At 45.4% G+C, this 16,829-nt stretch overlaps 1 protein-coding gene across 2 annotated transcripts; it reads left to right on the plus strand.

Moving 5' to 3' along the window:
- The first annotated feature begins 985 nt into the window (after positions 1-985).
- pole3 (polymerase (DNA directed), epsilon 3 (p17 subunit)) lies at positions 986-15,585 on the plus strand. Of its 2 annotated transcripts, none has more exons than XM_085965881.1 (5): positions 986-1,078; positions 4,992-5,066; positions 9,978-10,063; positions 12,633-12,751; positions 15,140-15,585. In XM_085965881.1, exons 2-5 carry the CDS (start codon positions 5,001-5,003, stop codon positions 15,325-15,327), a joined length of 459 nt encoding a protein of 152 aa, XP_085822007.1. In that variant the 5' UTR covers positions 986-1,078; positions 4,992-5,000; the 3' UTR covers positions 15,328-15,585. The 2 variants fall into 2 exon arrangements, with proteins under 2 accessions (XP_085822007.1, XP_085822008.1); XM_085965882.1 differs by lacking the exon at positions 986-1,078 and adding an exon at positions 1,103-1,215.
- Positions 15,586-16,829: the final 1,244 nt, after the last annotated feature.

A 16,829-nucleotide genomic window follows, 5' to 3' on the forward strand; every position in this document is an offset into this window, starting at 1 on the left:
GTAAGACGCCATGCTGACCAGATTCTAGAGTCACTGGAAAACGTCAACTCCACACCACGATCTGATACACCTGGTGATGAAACCAAAGTACCAATTGCATCTACCGCAGAATCGGTGATATTGGAAGCAGACGAACCAAACAACGACATTGATCCCGACTCAACTTTGCCAGAAGAACCTGATACCCCAAAGGGGCGTTATCCAGACAGAATCAGGAAGCCTCCTCAAAGACTGAACTTATAATTGCTTAACTTTAACCAATGTATCTAGCAACCGTAATTGTAATTGTAATTAGTTATTATTTAGTTGTTAAATGAATGTTATGTACTGTTTATCTAAAAGGGGAGGAATTGTTGTGTCTGTACCTTTAAGGGAATAACTGGTCTCAGACTGCAGTACCGGCAGTGACCACCCCTGTATAAAAGGCCCTAGCAGGCTTCTGTAGTTTCAGTTTCCAGGTTGTCTCCATTCAGTAAAGACTTGTTATAATCAACTCCTGCAGTCCGTGTCTCAATTATACACGGACATAATAGGGAGGAGCAAAACTGGAGGCCATCAATATAAGATAGTCGCCAAGAAATCAGATAGGGAATTCAGAAAGAACTTCTTTATATAGAGAGTGGTGAGAATGTGGAACTCACTACCACAGAGAGTAGTTGAGGTGAAAAGTATAGATGCATTTAAGGGGAGGCTAGATAAGCATATGATGGAGAAGGGAATAGAGGGTTATGCTGGTCGAGAGTTAGATGAGGAAGGATGGGAGGAGGCTCCAGTGGAGCATAAACGCCGGCATGGACTGATTGGGCCAAATGGCCTGTTTCTGTGCTGTAAATTGTTGTTGTAGAGACTAAAACTCTTGTTTATTTAATTTTATATAAAGTTCCCTCCCGCCTCACTCTGCCGACCTCAGCGCCCGTGAACCACACGCAGTGGGTGGGAGGGCGGGCGCTGTGGAGAAGATGAGGAGCTGGGCGGGTCACGTGGCCCTCCCGGCAGCCAGTCAGGCCGTAGTGTGATGCGGGGTCAGGGGTGAAAGTTGAGGAGGCGGGCTCGGCGAGGCGCTCGAGCGAGTGGCCAGGTGAGCGAGTGGATCGCCTCACCGGGCGGGCGATCAGCAGAGGCGTTTATTGTAAACGGATTGCGGTTAATAGTTAGAATTCAATCGTTGTATTTACCGTCCGGTCGGCTTGCGATCCGGTTATTAACGCTCGAGAGGTAGGTGGGGGGGCTATTGGTCATGCGGGAGCGGTTCATAACCGCTTGTCGCCCCTGGTAACCCGAGGGTTGGGCACAGATAGGTGTGTGTGACCCTATCCCGCTGAGGTGGGTGGCTGGCTGCACATGGCCCACCTCCCCTTACCCGCACATGGCCCACCTCCCCTTACCCGCACATGGCCCACCTCCCCTTACCCGCACATGGCCCACCTCCCCTTACCCGCACATGGCCCACCTCCCCTTACCCGCACATGGCCCACCTCCCTTTACCCGCACATGGCCCACCTCCCCTTACCCGCACATGGCCCACCTCCCCTTACCCGCACATGGCCCACTTACCCGCACATGGCCCACCTCCCCTTACCCGCACGTGGCCCACCTCCCCTTACCCGCACACAGGCCTCAATGGATGGAGACCTTGGTTTCAATCCAGGCTGAATCTAGAAATTTACAGCAGCAGAGGAGGCCATTCTGCCCATCGTGTCCGTGCTGGTCGAAAAAGAGCTATCTAGCCTAACCCCACTTTCCAGCTCTTGGTCCGTAGCCTTTCAGGCTACGACTCTTCCAAATGCATATCCAAGTACTTTTTAAATGTGTTGAGCATTTCTGCCTCTCCCACCCTGTCAGACAGCGAGTTCTAGACCCCCCCCCCCCCCCCCCCAAACCACCCTTTGGGTGAAAAAAGTGCCCCTCTAATCCTCCTACCAATCACTTTAAATCTATGCCCCCTGGTTATTGACCTGTCTGCTAGGGGAAATAGGTGCTTCCTATCCACTCTTATCTAGACCCCTCATATGATTATACACCTCAGCCTCCTCTGTTCCAAAGAAAACAACCCCAGCCTATCCAGTCTTTCCTCCTAGCTAAAATTCCCCAGTCCAGGCAACATCCTTGTAAATCTCCTCTGTACCCTCTGGTGCAATCACATCTTTCTTGTAATGTGACCAGAACTGTACACAGTACTTTAGCTGTGGCCTAACTAGTGTTTTATACAGTTCAAGCATAACTTCCTTGCTCTTGTATTCTATGCCTCGGCTAATAAAGGAAAGTATCCCATATGCTTGCTTAACCACCTTATCTACCTGTCCTCCTACCTTCAGGGATCTGTGGACCTGCACTCCAAGGTCCCTCTGTTCCTTTACGTATCTCGGTATCCTGCCATTTAATGTGTATTCCCTTGCCTTGTTAGCCCTCCCCAAATGCATTACCTCACACTTCTCTGGATTGAATTCCATTTGCCACTTTTCTGCCCACCTGACCAGTCCATTGAGCTCTTCCTGCAGTCTACAGCTTTCTTCCTTACTATCAATCACTCGGCCAGTTCTTTTATCATCTGCAAACTTCTTAATCATACTTCCTACATTCAAGTCCAAATCATTGATATATACCACAAAAAGCAAGGGACCTGGTACTGAGCCCTGCGGAACCCCACTGGAAACCGCCTTCCAGTCACAAAAACACCCGATGACCGTTACCCTTTGCTTCCTGCCACTGAACCAATTTTGGATCCAACTTGCCACTTTCCCTGGAATCCCAAGGGCTTTTACTTTTCTGACCAGCCATATGGGACCTTGTCAAAAGCCTTACTAAAATCCACGTAGACTACATCAAACGCGCTACCCTCATCGACCCTTCAGTGCAGTACTGAGGGAGTGCGGCACTGTCGGAGGTGCCGCCTTTCAAATGAAACCGCCTTCCATCTCAGGTGGATGTCAAAGATCCCATAGCACAACTTGGAAGAGGAGCAGGGGAGTTCTCCCCGGTGTCCTGGTTAATAGTTATTTCTCAACCAACATCACTGGTCATGGTTACATTAGAGTTTGTGGGACCTTGCTGTGCACAAATTTGGCTGCTGCGTTTCTAACATTGCAACAGTAACAGTGGCTACACTTCAAAAGTACTTCATTGTCTGTAATGTGCTTTGGGACACTGAGGTCATGAAAGGTGCGAAGTAAATGCAAGTCTTTCTTTTTTGGTTGGGCACAGCTTTTCAGTATAAGGTTTCATCAGGAGGTATAGAATATAAAAGCCAAGAGGTAATGAGGACCCTATATAAAACCTTAATAATTCCTCCGGTAGAGTACTGTGTGCAGTATTGGGCTCCACACTATATGGATAATATTGAGGCTTTAAAGAGGGTACCATGCAGATTCACGTGGATGCTGTTGGGTATGAGGAAATATGAAGAAAAATGTGAAAGTTGGGTCTTTTTCTGTTAGGACAATGCAGATTACAGGGTGATGTGATCGGATGATACAAGTCTACTGATTTCAGTAGTTGAGGGCTCATTGGTACAAGAAGAGATTTAGATCAGAGGAAACTTCTTTACACAGGCAGTTGTGAGGATGTGGCATTCACTTCGGGTTAGTGGCTGAGGCAGAAACGATATCAACATTCAAGATTAGATAGTGGATGTGATTAGATCTATTTGCTCATGTGGAGGGTAAATGCCGAGATGGAGTGGTTGTGCCAACTGACCTGTTTCGAGATGTCCCAAAGTGCTTCTCAGTCCATCAGTTATTTTTGAAGTTATCTAGGTGAACGCAGCAGCGAATTTGCGCCCCGCTGGGTCCTACAAAAAGCAATGGGATAAATGACCAGTTAATCTGTTTTTAGTGATGTTGACTGAGGGATAAATATTGGCCAAGGCACTGGGAGAACTCCCCCTGCCCTTCCTTGAATAGTGCCATGGGATATGCTGCATCCACATCCACAGGCACAGGCAGATGGAGCCTCAGTTTAACATCTCATCTGAAAGACAGCACCTCCGACAATGCAGCGCTCCCTGCGTACTGCAGTAAAGATGCTGGCTCGTGCCAAGATCTGGTTCAGTGGGTGCAGCAGGGTGACCATTGACTGTTTTAGGCATACAGTGAAAAACGGACACTTTTTCAATCAGGAATTTGATTTTTGGGGGTAGCTGCCTAATTATTTTGGTAATTCAAAACTGGGTAGTAAAAGTTTGTTTTTTCATTGTGTTTTTTAAAAAAAAATGCAAGTAGCCGAATTTCATGTTTTCACACATGCAGTTTTTTTTCTTAAAATCCCTGCTCTCATCAAGTTTTGGATTGGCAAAAGATGGTCAATCGAGCCTGTTGGCACCCTCTGACACCTTGCTCGTGTATAGTAGCCAGTGTCACAAACTTTATCCACTTCTGTAACAGATCTTCCTCCGAGTGAAAATATCTCAGTCCAGAGTCTCCCCATCACAAATTTATCCCAGTACAGAGTCTCTCCACCACACATCCACCCCAGTATGGGGTCTTCCCCACCACGGATCCATCCCAATATAGAATCTCCCACGTTGAATCCATCCCAGTATAGAATCTCCCACGTTGAATCCATCCCAGTATAGAATCTCCCACGTTGAATCCATCCCAGTATAGAATCTCCCACGTTGAATCCATCCCAGTATAGAATCTCCCACGTTGAATCCATCCCAGTATAGAATCTCCCACGTTGAATGCATCTCCGTGATGCATGGTGGACGTGGACCTTGGGTCATCTGGTAATGCAGGGGGAGCCACTAAAATGTAAATATACTCTCGGGCACTGGCTGGCCAGTAAGACAAAACAGCTAAGAATTCATTGCTTATTGTACCTTTCGTTCAAAAATGCACAGCTACCTATAATGTTTGTCCAAGATATTGGGCCTTGGCCAATGGTGTCAGGTTTGAGGGTTCAGGGGTAGTTCTGGAGTTGAGAGAAATGTCTCAGCTGCTCCTGGTTTGTCACATTTCTAACCATCTGCATTGGTTTCTGTATTTGTGGTTTAGGTGAGAAAGATGGCCGAGAGACCAGAGGACTTGAACCTGCCGAATGCAGTCATTACCAGGATTATTAAAGAGGCGGTGAGCACTGATGGGGTTTCTCATGCTTTAGACAGGGATCCGTAATCACAGATTTTACTCATTTAATTCCATAAGATTGATGAATGACATTTTCATACCTCAAGACATTACTGCTATCTTTGTGCAACCAATATCTGATAAATGCATAATATTTTTCCTGATAAATGAGCAGGAGTTCTTACAACTGCTTAGTTGTTCACTGGTTGTTAGAAAATACGTTAATTATAAATTTGCCCAGAAATTCGGGTCTCCACGGGTGAGTACGCACGGGGTACTCACCCGTAGGCCCAATGGAAGTGCCGGTTTCATGCATGCACTGCACATCTGCGGGAAACCAGAACTTCTGTTCCCTTGAAAGAAGGGGTTCAGAGGTGGAACGCGTGCGCCGGAGAGGCAGCGCGTGCGCATTGAACTTAAAGTTTTTTTTCCGGGAGGGTAAGTCTCCAGGAGTTACACATATAAAAAGCAGTCGCAAGGCCTGCTTTTAACAAGGTAAGTGGTGAATTAATTAAAATTAAAACATTTTTTCCACAGGTTTATTATTTTTAAATACTTTAAAGAAAGGTAAGTTTATTTTTAGCCCCGTTAGAAAGTGTAATTAATTTTTCAAAAATTTAAATTATTGTTTAAAATAGTTATTATTTTATATAATTTATAGTTATTTTAAAAATGTGATTTAAAAAAATTTTATTTGCAGTTTTAGTGATGTTTTGGGGCTTATAGTACAGGAAACTCTTTATTATCCGGCACCGACGGGACCGGCGTGGTGCCGGTTTATCAAAAAGTCCGGATTACAGAGAGGTATAGTTAAAAGGTATGAGAGCTCCGTACACAGCAACAAATCCAGGCTTCCCTGTTGCTTAGCAACATGTGCAGGAACTCCGGCCACAGACCAAGCGTCCCTGTTGCTTAGCAACAAGTGGAACCCCAGTTACACAGCCACAGATCCAGGAACTGCATGAAGTAAAACTTACCTGAACCTACTCCTGAATTTTGCCGGTTAACAGAGGTTTCCGGTTATTTAGGTGCCGGTAAATCGAGAGTTTCCTGTATTTATGGTTTTGACAGCTCTTCCTGTGAATGGGCATTCCCTGCTACGATTGGCTCCCCATGGCCCACGTGATCCCAGGGGATGCTTCGAACTAACTGCGCCCCTGGGATACGCAAGCACTGCGCGCCGGCAGTTGGATCAGGTCCAGGATCGGAATCCCACGCGGGCCCACAGCTCAACGGCCGGCGCGCAAGGTAAGTGCAGGTCGGAGGCTTGCACCCGCGGGAAGCCTCCGACCCGAATTTCTGGGCCATTATGTTTTTCATGAGCTGATTTTGGTTTTTAAATTGTGAAGCTGGTTAATTGAAATTTGGCAGCAGAGTGACTGCTCAGTGAACAGAGTATTAAAAAAACTGATAACTTTGGAACATCCATTAGCATTTTATCTTGAAAAATTGTATTACCTAGAGAATCATGTACAACAGGAGGGAATGGCCCCAGTGGGTTAATATGCAATGGGGGTGAATGGAATGGGGATGGACTCATTTGTATATGGTTAGTGGCGAAAAAGGATTTTTTTATTGGAATCTTTCTTGCTGGTCATGGCACACAGTGAAAGTTGATGACTGCTAGTCGTTCCTGCAAGCTGCAGTGTTTGTGCTTTTTTTACTCATTCACGGGATGTGGGCGTCGCTGGCAAGACCTGCATTTATTGCCCATCCATAATTGCCCTTGAGAAGGTAGGGGTGAGCCGCCTTCTTGAACCGCTGCAGTCCGTGTGGTGAAGGTACTCCCACAGTGCTGTTAGGGAGGGAGTTTCAGGAATTTGACCCAGTGACGATGAAGGAACGGTGATATATTTTCAAGTCAGGATGGTGTGTGACTTGGAGGGGAAACTTGGAGGTGGTGGTGTTCCCACGCACCTGCTGCCCTTATCCTCCTAGGTGGTAGAGGTCGTGGGTTTGGGAGGTGCTGTTGAAGAGTTGTTGCAGTGCATCTTGTAGATGGTACACACTGCAGCCACGGTGCGCCGGTGGTGGAGGGAGTGAATGTTTAAGGTGGTGGATGGGGTGCCAATCAAGCGGGCTGCTTTGTCCTGGATGGTGTCGAGCTTCTTGAGTGTTGTTGGAGCTGCACTCATCCAGGCAAGTGGAGAGTATTCTATCACACACCTGACTTGTGCCTTGTAGATGGTGGAAAGGCTTTGGGGATTCAGGAGGTGAGTCACTCGCCCAGCTTCTGACCTGCTCTTGTAGACACAGTAGTTATGTGGCTGGTCCAGTTAAGTTTCTGTAATGTACATTGCAGTCTGGTACATCAAAGGCCTTGCTGTGCATGGATCAATTGCTGCCATTGTCTTTAAATGGGGACCCGTCTCATGGATCATTCAAAATATTTGGAACTGATCAAAGGGCCAAGCCGTTCCATTTAGTCAGCAACCTATATGACTGTTTTAAACATCTTCCAGCTGTCGCAAATGCCACTTTGAATCTTGTGAATGTCCGACTACCTAAATGTAGTTATGAGAAATACACTTTGAACATTCTTTACTCGGATCTATTCAGAGCAATTTGGAGTTATTCCTTGGATGGTATTTCACAAAGTCCACTCCAGTCCTCCCTAAACCTCTCCCTCGCTCCATATAAACTCTCCTAATCATATTCACAGCCACCTTCTTGACCTTGCCATCTCCCGTGACCTCTTCTCCCATAGTCTCGATCACTGACGAGGCCATCTCTGACCACTTCCTTGATTCCTTCACCACCCACATCCCCTACCCCCTTCAACCCCACTTCCTTCTGCATCCACACCTGCAAAAAAGACTCTTCTCTCTTTCACCCCCCCCAAGCTGCACTTTCAAACTCGCAACAGCCCAGCTTTTGGCCCTCCATTCACCACAATATTTATGCAACTGTTGATTTTCTCAACCACTCCTTGCCTCCACCTTTAAATGTCCTTGTTCCCAGCAAAATCTTCACTTCTCATGTCACAGTCGTTACCCCAGGTCTGGCCCTACTTACGCTCCCTCAAGTCCAGGAGCACAGATTGAGTGTATATGGCACACAGCTAGTTTAGCCATCCATCCCCAGATCTGGCTGGAACACATCGAGTCACTCTCTTCTGCCAGAACTGCTCACTACTCCAGTATCATCCTGGAGAGCAAATATAACCCCCACTCCCCATAGCTTTTTTACTCCACTACTGTCTGCCTCCTTAAACCCCTCTTCCCCTGCCCCCTTCATCCTCACCTCCAACAACAAGTGCGAGGAGCTCATGGATTTCTTTGTCACTATGTTTGAGACCCTCCGTTCAGTTGCTTATGCTGCTTTCTTCCCCTTCTCTTTGCCTGCCAAGCCAAGCCTCCCCCAAAGGCTATACTCCCTGCCCTAGTCTTGAACCCATTTCTCTTCAGCTTTTCTCCTATCTTCCATCTTTTCGAGAGTGCATTTGTGCAGTGCTTTGGAACATTTTTCTATATTAATGGTGCTATAGAAGTGGAAGTTGTTGTTGTAGACCACAGTCAGTCTAAAATGAATCTGAGGCTCATCAGAAGACTGTGGTAGCGATTGCATACATAAGAAATAAGCAACCCTGTTTGGAGGGTTAGTTTAATGTTGAGGGTTAGTGCATGCAAAGTACCACTGTTGTTCTGATTCCAAGGAGAATAGTGAAATCTATTTTTACTGCATATATACTCTTTGTATTCAATACTATGCATTAACTTCTTTAATGTTCAATACATTTGTCTCGTGGGTTATAGCCTGAGCTATGGTCTGTTAGAATGCAAGTTTCCGCTCAGTTGCAGTGAAAGGGAAGGCATTGGGTTTTTGTAAAGCAGTAGTTTTCAAACCTTTCTGTGTGCATGCAAATATCGGCACATTACCGAAGTTCTCAAATAGGCACCTCTATCCTTATTTCCAAAAGACACTTCCAGTTACCCAAAGAAAAACAGTGCGCTCATTGCAGAATTGTTTTTTATTTTATTAGCTTACAGTAATGGAAGTAACTTGCTAATATGTCAATAAATACAGAAGTCCGATGAGATGGACAGAAATTTCATGACTGCAAGGACCCCTGCTCCCCGGATTGCCTTGGGAACTCTAGCTTGTAAACCTGTGCAGTACAATGGGAGTGAATTTGAAGGAGTTTGGTTCACTGTGTTTCTATGCATAAGGGTAATGAATAGGAAGTGTTGGGCCTTCTGGGTTTGTATGCAGAGGGAGTGAATGGCAAGGGGTTGGGACTGCTGGGTTTGTATGCCGAGGGAGTGAATGGCAAGGGGTTGGGCCTTCTGGGTTTGTATATGCAGATCTATTTGGCTCCCACACTAAACATGAATGGAAAGTGGTTAGGCCCACTGGGTTTTTATGCAATTGGAGTGAGCGGGAAGGGGTTATATCCATTGGCTTTCTGTACAATTGGTTTGGTCCCTTGGATTTCTGTACAGTGGGAGTAAATGGGAAATGTTGGATTCCTTCAGTTTTTGTATCATGGAAATGAATGAGAATGGTTTGAGTCATGGAAATTGTGCTTTGATGAGGGTTGTTTATTTGCAGTTGGCATTAAGCAGAACTTTGTTACTTGGGGTGGGGGGGGTGGGTTACTTGGATAATCAGTGCGAGGAAGCACTTTACATTACTATATGGCATCACATAAGGGTTTGAGATTGGAGTGGGGTGATGTAGAGTTCCAGAAAACTCTCTTCCTTGCTAACCACCAGGTTAAAAAGTAGTGTATTCTCGGAAGTCAAATATCAGCTCGTGAACAATAAAATTGCTGTACGTTGGCTATGTGGCTGATTGTTAAATGATTTTCTATCTATAATATAGCTGCTCAATCAACAGAACTGGTATAAAGCTAGTTTGTCTGTTCTCTGTATCTGACAACCTGCAGTTGGATTAATCTGTTTCTTCTCTTAGCTTCCAGATGGAGTGAACGTCTCAAAGGAAGCCCGCAGCGCAATATCCCGAGCAGCTAGTGTCTTTGTTCTTTATGCAACCTCCTGGTAAGAAACTCCATGTGAGCAGTAAAGCCCTGTGGTCATGCGGCTCTCTGTAATTCTAGCATGCCTCCTCTGTTTGGTTCAATTGTAGAGCTTTGTTTTTATGACTATTTGCAAATTTACTGCTCAGCCAAGTGAAAGATGTAAAGAAATTCGCTTTTCACCTCAGGACGTCCCAAAGCCCTGTCAGCATCAAGCACTCCAGTTGAGGAATAGTATGGTTACAGACACAATAAAGCTCCCTCCACTCTGCCCCGTCAAAGTTGGCATCCGAGTGAGTTTCCCAATTTAGTGCTGCTTAACAAGCAGCTTTGTCTTGGTAGACCTATGTCTTGTAGGAATTAGCTAGAAACTATTTGAACTGGTTTTACATAGGACCCTACAATTAGCGGAGAGGAGATTTCATCCCTCGCTGTGGGCTGGATTTGAACCCAGATTCAATGCTGAAAGACCTTGCCAAAACTTGCTTTACAATCTACTCACCCCTTTAGCTATTCTCACATTCTCTGTGTCGTGTCAATGTATTTTATTTCATTAATTTCTATCATTTTGTCGCCTGCGCATATCACTTCTTCCATTTAGCCATCTCCTGTTCTGCGCCTAAGCACTCTACAAGTCATTCTATTTTGTTGCCTATGTGTGTAGTCATTGTTGATGGTTGTTTTTCTTTTCTCCCTTCGTCTGTAATATCTTTTAGTTTCGAGGAACGGTTCAACACCCGAAATGTCGACTGACTTCTGTTTTTAGAACAGGTGCTGCTAAGTGTCTCAAGTGTTTTCTGTTTTTGTTACAGATTTCCCGCATTTGCAGTATTTTTCTTTTTATTCATCCGGAAGATAGGATTTGAGGAAGCTTTTAAAATGTGTGGAAAGTAGCAGCAAGGAGAAGGGGTTTCGGGAGGGACTCCAGAGAATATTGCCAAGGCAGTTAAAGGCTTTGCCACCAATGGTAGAGAGGAGGGGAGGATGTTCCTTCCAAATCATTCAATGTCTCTCACCCGTGCTGTTTTCCCCTGTGCATTCCCTATCTCCTGCCCCTCACCAGGGGTCCATTAGCTTGATGGTATCTGGTGCACGTCAGGTCTAGGCATCCATCAGCAAATTTGGCTTGGACATGTTAAGTATGACGGTGCCTTGCTGTCCTCAGTCAAAACTACCGATTACTCTAGGATCAGGCCAAGGCTAGGCCACGGCTCTTTCCTCTGTAATTTGCCTCTTTAGACCCCTTTCCCCTACCATCTCCACCCTTGCCTCCCAACATCAACAACTTGCATTTATAAAGTATCTTTAATGTAAAGAAATGTGTCGAGGTGCTTCACAAACAGGAACAGAAAAGGAAACAATTGCCAGGCCAGGAAGGGTGAGATTAGGATAGGTGACCCAAAGCTTGGCCAAAGATTCTGAGGAAATTTATAAAAGGGCAGAGAGTTTGAGAAGTGGAAAGGTTTAGGGAGCGAGTTCCAGAGTAGGCAGGCAGCTGCAGTTGTTCTTCTACTCGTGGTGGGGTGATGGGAGGGGTTGCACTAAATGCCAGACTCCGGGGAATGGAGTGTTCAGGAAGAGCTGTAGGGCTGGTGAAATTGCAGAGATTGGGTGGCTTGAGGCTATGGAGGGATTTCAAGATGAGGACAAAGATTGTAAATTGAATGTGTTTGGGATCAGGAGCTAATATAGGTGAACGAGGACAGGTGATGGGAGGAGCAAGGCTCAGTGTGGGACAGAATACTTGCAACAAAGTTGTGGACAAGTTGGAGTTAGTGGAATGTGGGAGGCCAGCAAGGTAGTTGGGTCTGGATGTGACAAATGCATATTTCAATCGGTGGAGGAGCTGAGATGGGGTGGAGGTGGCAATAAGCTGTCTTGATGATGGATAGGATGTGGGGTTTAAAGCTCAGCTCAGCTTGAATAGGAGGCCGAGGTTGCATATGGTCAGATTTGGCCTGAGACACTAGCCAGTTTTCTTTTGGGGAGGGGGTGGTGAGAGTCAGCAGCATAGAAATTTTGTGGTAAGGACCAAAGACGATGGGTTTTATATTCTGGTGTTGAATTGGAGGAAGCTATGACTAATTTTTGACTTGATGTTGTTGGACGAGCAGCCTAACAGCATGCTAGCAGCGAGAGATGGTGGAGAAATAGAGCTAGATGTGGTCAGCATATATATGAAAACTGTACTTGCGTATGTGCTGTCCCTTGGTGACATCATCCACAAGAGGAGGATGCCAAGGATAGATTCTTGGGGAAATTCTGGAGGTGATGTAGGGGAGGGAAGAGAAGCTGTTGCTGCAGGTGCACTGGCTATGTTTGGATAGGTAAGAATGAAACCATGGATGCACTCGGGGGGCAAGGGTACAAGAGTTTTTGGTGGAAGATTAATAAAATGGCTTCAATCTCTCCAATGCTTAATGGCACTTAGAGCCTTATCTCAGTGTTGAGGGCTGTCTAATGGTGCAGAGTTGTATTTTGATGTGATGTTGGGGTTGTGTGATGCACTAAGCCTGTGGGATGGTGTATTAACGGCTGTATCATACACAAAGGATGTAAAGAGGTGCATTAAAGTCTGTGTATCTTCCCAGCGCAAATAACTTTGCAATGAAGAGCAAGAGGAAAACGCTGAGTGCCTCTGATGTGCTTGCGGCAATGGAAGAGATGGAGTTTGATCGCTTCATTACCCCGCTGAAAGATGCATTGGAAGGTGAGGAGCCTTTGACGTACTGTTTAGACCATTGCTAATTAAATGACACAATTCAATTACTTCAAAGAGCCAAGGACAAGACCACTCTACACACCTTAAGTAAGGACCCTAGCTACAGATTCTAGCTGCATTTCGAATGTCTCGCTCTGATGGTTGTGTTTCCTAACGCACAAAGTAACTTTTTACAGGTAAAGGGCAAGTACAGGAAACTTTGGTTTATCCGGCGGTTAAGTGTCCGGAATGCTCGAGCCACCGGCAAAAATCAGGAGCCGTTTCGTGTTGCTTTTTTTTCACCAGTCAGGCTCTGCAAGGTCTCGCTGAAGCTGTTGCTAAGCTACAGAGACGCTTGCAAGGTACGGCCGACTGTTTAAAATCTGTTGCTAAGCAACAGGGTTTGTTGCCAGATACGGACCTCAAAATCTCCATATGTTTCAACATTAGCGCTGGTTTGTCCGGCAGTTTTGATGGGACGGCAACAGCTCGGTTCCGTCGGTGCCGGATAGCACAAAGTTTCCTGTACTTTAAAATGAACTGAAAAGCTGGTGTATGCTACAAGTGAATATATCCTTTTCGGACACTTGATGCAATCTATATGATTGCATCATTGGGTGGGCACCAAAATTTGTGTGTCTGCCCCTCTGAGGACTGGGTGGATGGAACAGTCCTCTAGTTGATTGCTTGCCTTTTCATTAGAAGTTTTGTGTTCAAGTTGAAGAATGGTAGAGTGGAACACACTCCCATTTCAGGCACCCAGGGTCAGAATCGAGCACACTCGGGCAATGTTCCCTTTAAGCTGCGCTTTGTTCTGCGCGGCCTGTTTCTTTTACTGCGCGGTCCCGTTAAATTTCTGCATATGCCCGGTACTTACAATGGAAAAGCCAGCGAGCGGCCTGCGCGGGACCTTTCCCATTACTGCGCGGCCGTGCAGCTTAGAGGGAACATTGCTCCCAGGGCAAGTGTAGCACAGGCAGCTCTGTCGACAACTGATTTTACAGCACAGAAACAGGCCATTTGGCCCAACTGGTCTATGCTGGTGTTTTTATGCTCTACCTGAGCTTCTTCCCAGCTTACTACATCTAACCCTATCAGCATAACTTTCTATTCCTTTCTTCCTCATTTACTTATCCAGCTTCCCCTTAAATGCCCCTATGCTATTTGCCTCAACTACTCCATGTGGTAGCAAGATCCACATTCTAATTACTCTCTGGGTAAAGCGGTTTCTCCCAAATTCCATATTGGATTTATTGGTGACTATCTTCTATTTATAGCCCCTAGTTTTGGACTCTCCCATAAGTGAATAACTCAATGGGACAATAATCTCTTGCCTAAGGCTGTGGCTCTTTTGGGACATGAACTTCAGATAAATCCCAAGGACCGCCCAGTAAACATGGCAAAAAAACATGGTTGGTCTACAGTAAGTCTGCAATTCACTAACTCTGGGTGAAAACATATCCTATTAACAGTGCAGTTTTCCACAAAACTCAGACATGTTCATAGTTTGAATAATGGATGTATTAACATGTTAAGTTCCTAATTGAGAACTAGTCTCGGCCTGTTTCCAAATGACCAGAGTAACACCAGATGTCAATGGGCGATCCCCTATTTAACCAGCTACACGGGGGTCGTGAAAAGTCGGAATAATCAAGTTTTCTAAACGAAGTATCTGCATATAGTTTTATCTGACCTACCAGCTATGAGAGACCACCCCTGTGGGGCCATAGAAATGTATCTAAACACCGGAAGCCTTGATAATCGATCCAGAAGAGGTGTCGAAACAAAGTGGTGAAGCTGCAGAAATATGAATGAGCTCAGTGCAGAGCCTGAGCCTTGTAGGTAGGAGCCCGAGACTAAGCACATGCTCAAATGCAGCTTACATCATCGCAGTTTTCATATGCCTGACAGGGTCTGCCCAGAACCAATAAGAAGGACATGCTCCTTTTAGTGTGGGGAGAATAGACGATGATGGAGTTTATTTCCCAGTAATCCACTGCGAAGAGAAAACGGTTAAGTATCTGTGATAGTGAAAAACCTGGTGCTTTTATTGTTCCATGAAACGTTATCTGCAATTTCACGTTCCATTTCTCTTGTCTTCCACAATAACATTTTCTTGAAACCTGCTTTTTGTCTTTTTAACTTTTCCAAATACTCCACACATTGTTTTGAATACTTTCTACTCGTCCCTAATGCTTTTTTTATTCCACACTTAAATACAGGATGCTTTCTGCCTTGTTACTGATGGGTGATTTTTCTCATCTGAGCCCTGCTAAATTGATTGCTTTCCCCCCTTACTGAGGACTCGTACTGACCTAAATCCTGGTATTTGCTGATCCTATGCCCAAGTTTTCTGATATTTAAAACCTCTTCTGATCCGGCCTCTTTCCCCCACAGCTTACAAACGAGAGCAGAGGGGAAAGAAAGAAGCTTCAGAACAGAAGAAGAAGGATAAGAAGCCAGAGAGTGAAGAACATGACAAGAGCAAGGAAGATGAGAACGAGGAAGATACAGAAGAGGTGAAAATGGTGGAAGATGATGACCAAAAGGAGATAGAAAACGAGGAAGAGGATGTGGAAAACTGAAACGCCCGCTAATGTTGTACACGTGACTGAAAGGAATGAGAACAATGTGGTGTTTGGAGATTGGCCGTGATCACAGGGATTATCCCAGTACACTTCCACAGCTCTGTTGAAGGGCTTTGTACCATTTGAGCTGGGGGCATGAAGGGGGCAGCGGTGGAGCTCCCTGTTTGTTTTTGTACAGTTGGGTGAAATTGAAACCTTTTCTATTTTGTTAAACCATTCGAGTCATCTTTTTGTAAAATTGAATTTTGAATAATGCATTCAGTTTGAATTATATATTTTACTTGGTTTTAACATTATTAGCAAGTACTGCCTTAGATCTGGCCTTTGGCACCAAGCCACCACGTGGTTTTTATCTGGGTACATTAATGAAGGTTCAGAATGGGAACAATTTGCATTTGTATAGTGCCTTTAACATGGGGGGAAAAAACAGCCTAAGTTGCTTCACTGAGGAGTAGGGATAATGGATTGGGAGGGGTCATCTTGGGTTTTTACCAAGGATCCTAAAGAAGGGGGAGATGGAGAGGCATAGGGAATTTAGGGAGGGAATGCCAGAGTAAGACCTAGGTGTCTGAAGGCATGGCTGCCGGTTGTAGGAGTACAGGAAGGGGGGGTGCACATGAGGCTGCAGTCAGAGGAACAAATAATTTGTGGAAATTGTAGGGCTGGAGGAAGTTAGAGATTTAAAGACAAGGACAAGAATTTTAAATTAGAGACTGGGAGCCAATGTAGATCAACCACAATGGAGGGAGTGATGGGTGAGTGGGTCTTGGGTGTGGAAAAAGATTCAGGTAGTAGAGTCTCTGATGAGCTGGAGTTTATAAAGGATGGGAGTCTGGCAGAGACCATTGGAGTAAAGGTTTCAACGGCAGAAGCAGACAATATTGTGGCGGTGGGAATAGGTTGTCCTTGTCATGGTGAGAACCCCACTGTGGAATCAAGTAGTGAGTCAATGACTGATTTGGTGGTGGTGGTGGTGGGGGGGGGGGCAGAGCAGGAGTACAGATTAGAGACGACCACCTCTTCAAAGGTACACCCCTGTCCTGGGGGAAAAGGATAGTGTCAGTAAAGCTACTGGCTTGCAAGTGACAAAACTTTTTTTAATGGCCTAGAATCCCTAGTAATGGGGCAATTAAAGAAACAAAAGATGAGTCTAAAGAAGTGTAAATGGGAATGGTAGGAATCATCAGCTGCCATGTGAAAAAATGGGCAGAGGTTATGGTCTGAAATTATTGAACTCTTAAGTCCAGAAGGCTGTAAAGTGCCTGATCAAAAGAGGAAGTGCTATTCTTTGAACTTACGTTGACCTTCGGTGTAAGGGACAGAGGACAGATTCGGAGTGGAGAATTGAAGTGACAGGCAACTGGAAGTTCGGGAGGGTCACACTTATGGACTGAAAGGAAGTGTTCTGCAAAGCGGTCACCCAAAATGCATTTGGTCTCCCCAATGTAGAGGAGACTACAGCGAGCAGTGAATACAGTATATTAAATTGAAAGTACAAG

This window comes from Somniosus microcephalus, chromosome 23 (genome assembly GCF_052327205.1).
Source record: "Somniosus microcephalus isolate GS21.2 chromosome 23, FLI_Smic_1.0, whole genome shotgun sequence".
Classification (NCBI taxonomy): Eukaryota; Metazoa; Chordata; class Chondrichthyes; order Squaliformes; family Somniosidae; genus Somniosus; species Somniosus microcephalus.

Excerpts from the sequence above, each read along its gene's own strand:
- pole3 (XM_085965881.1), top strand. The coding sequence starts at position 5,001 with ATGGCCGAGAGACCAGAGGACTTGAACCTGCCGAATGCAGTCATTACC. Across the intron at positions 5,067-9,977 it reads CCAGGATTATTAAAGAGGCG|CTTCCAGATGGAGTGAACGT; the intron begins GTGAGCACTGAT and ends TTCTTCTCTTAG. Across the intron at positions 10,064-12,632 it reads GTTCTTTATGCAACCTCCTG|CGCAAATAACTTTGCAATGA; the intron begins GTAAGAAACTCC and ends GTATCTTCCCAG.